Source organism: Vespula pensylvanica, chromosome 3 (genome assembly GCF_014466175.1).
Source record: "Vespula pensylvanica isolate Volc-1 chromosome 3, ASM1446617v1, whole genome shotgun sequence".
In the NCBI taxonomy this organism is placed as follows: Eukaryota; Metazoa; Arthropoda; class Insecta; order Hymenoptera; family Vespidae; genus Vespula; species Vespula pensylvanica.
In genome coordinates, this window is record NC_057687.1 from 7,409,930 (window position 1) to 7,418,903 (window position 8,974).

An 8,974-nucleotide genomic window follows, 5' to 3' on the forward strand; every position below is an offset into this window, starting at 1 on the left:
TTTTTTTTATTAATTTACAAAATAATTTTTACTTTACTTAAAGTCTTCTTTATCTTATTTTTCATAATTTATTTCTTTTTTATTTTTAATATTTTTTTATTTCTTTATAATCAAACCCTTTTGTATTTTTTTATTATTATTTCTTCTTTTTTTTATTACTGTTATTAATATAGCCTACACACACAATACAGAGAGAAAGAGAGAGAGAGAGAGAGAGAGAGAGAGAGAGAGAGAGAGAGAGAGAGAGAGAGAGAGAGAAAGAGCGAGAGAGAAAACATACACGTGATAAACAATACTTTTCATCTTCTTTTTTGTTCTTTTTTCTTTTTATTTTTTCTTTTTATTTCTTTTTTTTCTTTTTTTTTTTTTGTCATTTCGATCGAGCACACAAATACACAGGTGTTTCTTTCGGATGTCCAAGACACAAGACAACAATAACAACAACAACAACCACCAGAGAACATCCAAGTAATTCCCTACGGGCTTACGTGTGTATGAGAGAAAGAGAGAGAGAGAAAGAGAGAGAGAGAGAGAGAGAGAGTGAGAGAGAGAGGGAGGAAATAGCGAATAACTCGAGGAAGAAAAATTTTTTACGAACCATTAGAAATATTATACGTGTGTGTGTATATATATACATACGTGCATATTTATTTCGCATAGTTTAATTTTTTTTTTTTTTTTTTTTTTTGAACAAGTAAACTAACGTTCATTGTTCTTGTTATCGTTGATGGTTCGTAGAATTTTTTATTTTTTTTTATTTTTTTTATATACATATATACAGCAGTTACGATAATTTGAAAGATTTATGGTTTTTTTAAAACATTTGTTTTGTAACGTATAAATTTAGTATCCTCGAAACGAAAAAGAAACCATAAATTTTTTGAATTCTCCTAAAAAAAAGTACATACGTGTGTGTGTGTGTATATATATACACACATATATATGTGTACTTATATATAGAGTAATAAAAAGAATTTGTTAAAGTTTGTAAAAAATGATACTCGCGATAATACGGTACATATACAAATGTATATATATATATATATGTGTACCCATAGAAAAGTATCGCGAGTATCCTTAGAATAAAATTAGGTGTGTATCTTTCTCTTTTTTCTTTTATTTTTTTATTTTATTCTTTTATCTTCATTTATTTATTTTTTTTAATTACTTCCGTACGACTGAATTTTGCGATACGAGATCACTCCAATTGTCAAAAATGAGAAAAAAAGGAACGAAAAGAGAGGAATGAAGCGAACAAAATTCCGTCGTACTTGTAACTAATTGGATAAAATATTGGGGAGAAAAAGAAAAAGAGAAAAAAAATAAAAAAGAAAATCCTGACCACCCGACTTGAACTTTGTCGATGCGAGGTCAGAGATAGATAGTGCGAGAGAGAGAGAGAGAAAGAGAGAAAAGAGAAATGAAACTAAAAATGAGAAGAAAAATGAGAAAAAATAAAAGAAAAAAAAAAAAAGCGTAAAAAGAAAAAAGAATAAGAAAGAAAAAAAATATATATATATATATAAGTTTCCCTGTTAACTCAAGGTACGATTCTGTTTCAGGATAACAATGGAAACGTCAGGACTGCCTGTACCAACGTACCACTTCATAACGCCGGACCACATCGTCAAATCACCGATTCATTGAATATCGCGGACGTTAGCCGCCACGTATGGTCGTTATCGTCGTCGAAAGGACGCGGGGCGTCGCGACGTACGCGAGGAGGCTGTCCCTGGCATCTGGAAGCGGCTCACTATAGTGTGTTCGACCAGTTTGCTAATCGACACGCTTGGGATGATAAAAAAGATAAAAAATAGAGAAATAGAGGAAGGGAGATTAGAGACAAAAAAAGAGGTAGAGAAAGAGAGAGGAGGAGGATTATATTATTATATGGAAGGGAAAGAAAAGAAAGAAAGAGAGAGAAAGAGAGATGCACAATCGTAGAGAGAGCGAGAGAGAGAGAGAGAGAGAGAGAGACAAATTATACACTCGACACGCACGTAAGAATATACACGAGAGAGAATACACGCTATGAACACACACCCATATTACACGTATACATTAAACACACGCGTTTTTTCATCATATTGTATATATATACATATATATATATGTATGTATATGTATAGATATATGTGTATGTATATATATATATGTGTGTATATATATATATATATATGCATATGTATATATAAATATACGTAAGATATCGAGAATACTCGATGACAAGAGACAATGATGTGTATATAAGAGAAGCACACACGCGATTTCGTTGTTAATTACGAGATCACACGCGTACATGAGAGTATATACACGATAAGAAAGAAAAAAAAAAGAAAGAGAGAGAGAGAGAGAAACACGTATACACTTTAAACATATGTAGAAAGAGAGAAAGAGAAAGAGAGAGGGAGATAAGGAAAGAGACGAAGAAGACACGCACGCGCGTACACGAACACACTCGAGTGTACAAAACTGTACAAAAGATATTTAAACAAAGATAACAAAGATGAAAATAAAAAGAAAAAAAAAAAATGAAGAAAAGAAAAAAGAAAATTAAACATACACACAAACAATGATGTACGCCGCAGCCATCACGCGCTGCTGCCGATTGGTAAAGGGAACAAGCCAAAGATACGTTAGTTTTCATTTTTATATTTAAACAAAAAAATGATGCGAGAGAGACGGGAGAGAGATACAAGAGAGAGAGAGAGAGAAAGAGAGAGAGCGAAAGAGAGAGAGAGAAAGAGAGAGAGAGAAAGAGAGTTAGAGTTATTAATTATTAATTATTAACTATATACGAACGCGATGATGATGCTAAAAAAATACTCTTAGGGCTGGTCGTTTTAGAATCTTTTTTTTTTTTCCTCGTCGCGATCTCTCCGCGCTAGCAACGATCGTACGTTTAAATAAAAAAAAAACAAAGAAAAGAAAAGAAAAAATGAGAGAAACAGGCAAACACGGAATAGGAAGATCTCTAAGAACAAAATGGCGATGGCCGTCGCTGCTCAGCGCTGAGTATATCGACGGGGTAGAAAAAAGAAGAATAAGAAATAAATAAATAAATAAATAAATAAATAAATAAATAAATAAATATATAAATATCGAGACAATTTAATCGCGCGCGCGGTAATTAATTAATTAAAACTACTTCATTGATTGATTGATTGATTGATTGATTGATTGATTGATCGATTAATTGGTAGTTTTTTAAAGTAGCTTTTGCATGCGAGACTCGATTTCAAAATTCTCGGACGAACGATAATATAACAACCGTACATACGTACTTTTCTCCTGTTTCTTCTTCGATTTCTATTTCTACTTCTATTTCTACTTCTTCCACTTCTTATTGTAATTCTAATTCTTAATCTGCCCTCTCCGATATTTTATTTCTCTCCCCTTAAACTTCGATGATCTTTGTTTCATTCATTTTCGCGCGATCGAGAACGATCGAGGATCCTCCCAGAATCACTGATTCCAACTTGTAGAATAACTCATCTCGAGATACAATCGATAATTATTAATAATAATACATAACAATAATAATAGTAATTATTATTATTACTACTATTATTACTATTATCATTATCTTTTATCAATAATAATTAAGTAATTAATTACTTATAATCATAATAATGAATAATAATTAATTAAATAATTAAAAAGAATAATAATAATAACAATGAGTAATAATAATAATAATAATTATTATTATTAATATAATTACTATCGATTTTCTCCGAGTTAATCGTCGCGAAGATCCTCCGCTTCCGTTTCGATATCGCCTTCAACGTCGTCCTCACGGTGTTCTTTATCTCGACCTTCCCTTCCCTTCCCCCCACCATTTACAACCCCTTATTCAATAAAAGAAAAAACGAAGCGACAACAAGAAAAAAAAATAAGAAAGAAAGAGAGAAAGATAATGATCAGCAAAAAACGAGAAAAAGTATCGTACAGACGCATACGCATACTAAAACGATCCAAACGATCGATATAAAAGAAAAAAAAAAAAACAAAAAACAAAATATATATATATAACGGAAAGAAAAGGAAAGATAAAAAAATGTATGGATTATTAAGGGAAAAAAATAAAAATAAAAAAGACAAAAAAATTGGAGGCATTCGTCGCGATTCGTCGAACACGTTACTGCTAGTCGCGCTCTTCTGTTTTGAAGGAATGAAATTATTACGTGGATTATAAATAACGATATATATTAATATTATATATATATATATATTTATTATACGATTATAAAGAGAGAGAAAAAGAGAAAGAGAGAGAGAGAGAGAGAGGAAGGGAGAATGAAAAAAAAGAAACAAACAAACAAAGACATACAAAACACACACGCAATTAAAGGAGAAGATAATATATTGATCGATAAAAAATGCGATTTCTCTCGAAAAAGAAAAGAGAGAGAGAGAGAGAGAGAGAGAGAGAGAGAGAGAGAGAGAGAGAGAGAGAAAGTGAAAAAAGAAAAAGACAAATAAGATTCGATTGGTCGACGATCAGAAAAAAGACAAACTTCTCCAACGACTTCCAGCATCCAACATACAGCATCTCGTTCTTCCTTTCACGATTAAGATATTTCTATCCTTTCGCCGTTCGTTCATGTTCTTCGAGATTTCTTTATCTCTTTCTATCCTCCACACCTCTCCTCCTTCGATATGCAACAACGTTCTGCTGCGTAACTTCCGATTTGTGCCAAAAACAAAAAAAAAAGAAAAAATAAAAGAAAATTGACAAAATGAAAATAATCTCCGAGAAAGAAGGAAAATTTCGTCGTCTTCTTCTTTGAAAGTTTTCCGCGTAAATTACCACGTGACCTATCTATCGCGTGACATTCATTACCACGTGACTTTACCACGTGACCCATCGTGCTTCCTCTACGTCATTTTCCACATCGCAAGCCTCTTATTATTATTACTATTACTATTATTATTATTATTATTATTATTATTATTATTATCATTATTATCATTATTATTATTATTATTATTATTATTATTATTATTGTTATTATTATTACAATTATTATTATTATTATTATAATTTTTCATAATCTTATTCTTCGTCTTTAAAGAAGAAAAAGAAAACAAAACAAAAAAAAAGACAAAAGAAAGAAAACATTGCGTGTCTTTTCGTTTCCGCGACGATTACGACGACATGTTCTCTTTTCTTTCCCTTCTACGTAAAGTTGTGCTTTTGCTATCGCAATTGTCAAGAAACAAGTTAATAATTTGGCAAATCATATTTTGTTTTTTTTTCTCTCTTTTTTTTTATTTTTATTTTATTTTATTCTATTTTATTCTATTGAAATCTTTTATATATATATACATATATATATATATATATATAGATATTTTGTGTGTGTGTGTGTGTGTGTGTGTGTGTGTGTGTATATACATATATATCCCGCTGCTCGCTTTCTTTCGATTGCTCGCGAGAAATCGGATTTAATCTTACGCGCTTTCATTTTGTAAATAGCGTCTTTTCTCGCGCTCGTGTTGTATATATTTATTATTAAACAACGCGTATATAATATATATATATATGTATATGTATATATATATATGTATATATATGTATGCATATATGTGTATATATATATATATTATATATATTATTTAATGCATTGTACTCACGTCACGTGCCTCCGCGCGCCACGTCGAGACGAGTCGCGTCGAAATCAATCAATCGTTTCATCTTGATGCACGGTTATTTATTATTATTATTATTATGATTATTATGATTATGATTATTATTATTATTATTATTATTATTATTATTATTACTATTACTACTACTATTATTAATATTATTATTTTTAATATGTTTATTAATATTATATTAATATTATATTAATATTATATATTACTATTATTATTATTAATTATTATACGTGCGCGTCCGTTGGTTGTTGAAAATTTTTCTTTGATTTATGTTGATATACTTTTTCCCCCTCCTCCCTTTCGTTGTTTCGTCTAATAAATGTCCCGAATATTTTTGATCGATTGTATGTATATATTAAAAAAAAAACAATATCCTTTAGGTGAAGTTTCATTGTAAATGGTTCGTCGATATAGCAGCCGGAGTTATCTGCTAGTTATATCTTTCTTTTTTAAAAATCGGAAAGCGTGTTATTATTATTATTATCATTATTATTGTATTATTATTATTACTATTCTTATTATTATTATTATTATTATTATTATTATTATTATTATTATTATTATTGTAACTGTTTTTTATTATTTATGTATTTGTTAAAAAGAACGAAAGCGTAGAAAAAGAAGAAATTTATATCGTTCGCTTCTAAAAGAAGCAATATTCTCTCTTCTTCTACTCCATTTAGCCGCATTCACGGCATGGCGAATGAAAAATCGGTCTCCCTTCTCAACCACCCACAATCACCTTCCTTATCCCGCTATCCGGGCACCTCACCGTATTTTCTTTTTTTTCTTCTTTTTTAATCTTCTCGTTGTTCTCTTTTTTTGTCTTTTTATCCCTTTCGCTACTCGGCATTTTTGTCTTTCGCCATCATAATCATCGTTATCGTCATTATCGTACCGCAATCATCGCCATCATAATTATCATAAACATCGTAATTGTCGTCGTTATCATCATCATCGTCATCGTCGTCGTCGTCATCATCATTATTATTATTATCATCGATAATCCTTTAAAATTGCCACCCTTTTTTTCTCGCGAGACACCATTCCTCGACTGTACCACTTTCCGACAATGGAAATGGACGATGACGACACACGCTGATTGTATTTTAATCGTAAATTCAATGACTACAAATGAATGAGCTTGAGTTGGGAAAGTAGGAAAGATCGAACGAAAGGATGCGTTTTAAAGAGGCAACAAGAGTTGAAGGAAAGTGTAGTAAAGTAAAAAAAAAAAAAAAAAAAAGAAGAGAAAAGACGAAATAGCGACGGCATCGTTCGAGGTAGCCTCCGCAGCTGAGATAAAATAATAATAATAATAAGAATAATAATAAAAATAATAATAATAATAATAATAATAATAATAATAATAATAATAAAGCAAACACAAAAAAAAAGAAAAGTCGAAAAAAATATATATATATATATGAAGTAAACAATTAGTGAGAGACGCTGTATGATTGTGTATATCAACAATAAATAATTGCTGTGATTAGAATCGATTATTAGTAAATAGTTAAGGACAATTTTTAAAGCATATTGCAAAGAGAGAGAAAGAGAGGAGAGCGAAAGAGAAAGAAAAAAAGATTGATGTGGAATAAAAAAAAAAAAAATAAAAAGACATTACTGAACGGCTGGTGCATGTGTGTTTGTGTATAGGCGTGTGTGTGGGTGAGTGTGTGTGTACGAGAGAGAAAGAAGAAACGAAAGCTTGTAAGTTTGAATGATGAAGAAAGAAAGAAAAGAAAAATGAATCGAAATCGTTTTCAGGCGGTTAAAGACGCGTACACGCGTGCGTACAAATTTTCGCTCGCGTGGATGAAAGAATGACGAAAAAAGAAAAACAAAAAAAAAAGCGAAAAAAGAAAAAGAAAGAATATTATTTCTCGAGATAACGAAGACGAGCCAACCAATCTTATCGTTCTGTCCTACGCGAGACCATCAATTTTTATTTTTTTATTTTCTCCTTTATAATCACATTTTTCCATCTTTTTTTTTTTTTTTAATTTCTACGATACGAAGTAAAAAAGATCGATCATCTCATTTTCCAAAAAATGGCCGTCTCTTTACGTTATCTCTTCGTTGATTTTCGCCGAAAGAGACAAAAAGGAATACAGAAAAAAGACCAAAAACAAAATATCTTAAAAAAAAAAAGGAAAGAAAAAAAACGAGACAGACAGAAAGAAAGCGTTGTCGCGCCTATCAAATATTTCAGAAGCATATCCGATCAGACATATGAGAAAAAAAATATCTAGGCTACGAAGTAAAAGAAATTTCTCTCTTTTATTCCGACGAAAGCTAATATATGTATATACATACATTATTAGTGTATATGTGTGTGTATATATATATATATGTATAGAAAGAGAGAGAGAGAGAGAGAGAGAGAGATACGTACACACGTAATAAACAAATATAAATATATATATATGTATATTTATATATTCGATGTGCTATCGGTTAAATATTGATTTAAGATATTAATTGTTTAAAATTTTTTCGGAATATCGACTTTTAAATGAACGAAAGAAGGAAAAAGACAGACACAGAGAGAGAGAGAGAGAGAGAGAAAGAGAGAAAATGTAGAAAGAAGAAAAAAAGAGAAAATTCTGATCTAATCGATTGACTCTCCGTTTTAATATTTAATCAGTAGCCATTTTTTATAGGGTTTTAATCAATCGTTTCTATGTTCAATGAAATAAGAGAAAGAGAAAGAGAGAGAGAGAAAAGAAAATTGAGTAAAAAGCAAATCGACGAGTAGACAATTACAAGATTCTCTTATTTCGTATTAGAAAGAGAAAATAAATAAAATAAGAGAAAGAGGAAATAAAAAAGATACACGCAATAAAAAAGAATATCGTATCGTATACGTCGTGTAAGGTTCGTTTGAAATCTTGCAGTGCCAAATAAAATTTTATTATCGATATTTTGAAGGATGGTACTTGAAGATGGCACGAGAAAGAGAGAGGAGGAGTGAATGAACTAGTGAGAAAGTAAGATGAATGAAAGAGACAGAGTACGTATGAAAGAGAGAGAGAGATAGAGAGAGAGAGAGAGAGAGAGAGAGAAAATAAAAAGGAATGTCGAATTGATGTCAATGAACGCGTCGGGAGTGCAATGCAAGAGAGATAAAATGAAAAAAAAAAAATAAAATAAAAGAAAATAAATTGAAATGAAATAAAATGAAATTAAGAAAAGGAAGAAAGAAAGAGAAAAAGATAGAGACATTAAAAAAAAAATCTCCTACGTTTGTTGACCCTCGATTCGACCTTGCCATAGGAAATAAAGGATCGATCGATTGAGTTTA

General features: G+C 30.5%; 1 protein-coding gene across 1 annotated transcript in view; it reads left to right on the top strand.

Moving 5' to 3' along the window:
- The window catches only part of LOC122627978 (poly(rC)-binding protein 3), a 185,241-nt gene extending 180,788 nt beyond the window's left edge, over nt 1-4,453 (top strand). The window contains exon 8 of the mRNA XM_043809719.1: nt 1,563-4,453. Within this exon, the coding sequence (XP_043665654.1) occupies nt 1,563-1,647 (85 nt within the window). The 3' untranslated portion in view covers nt 1,648-4,453. The remainder of the gene's footprint in view (nt 1-1,562) is intronic.
- The last annotated feature ends 4,521 nt before the right edge of the window (nt 4,454-8,974 follow it).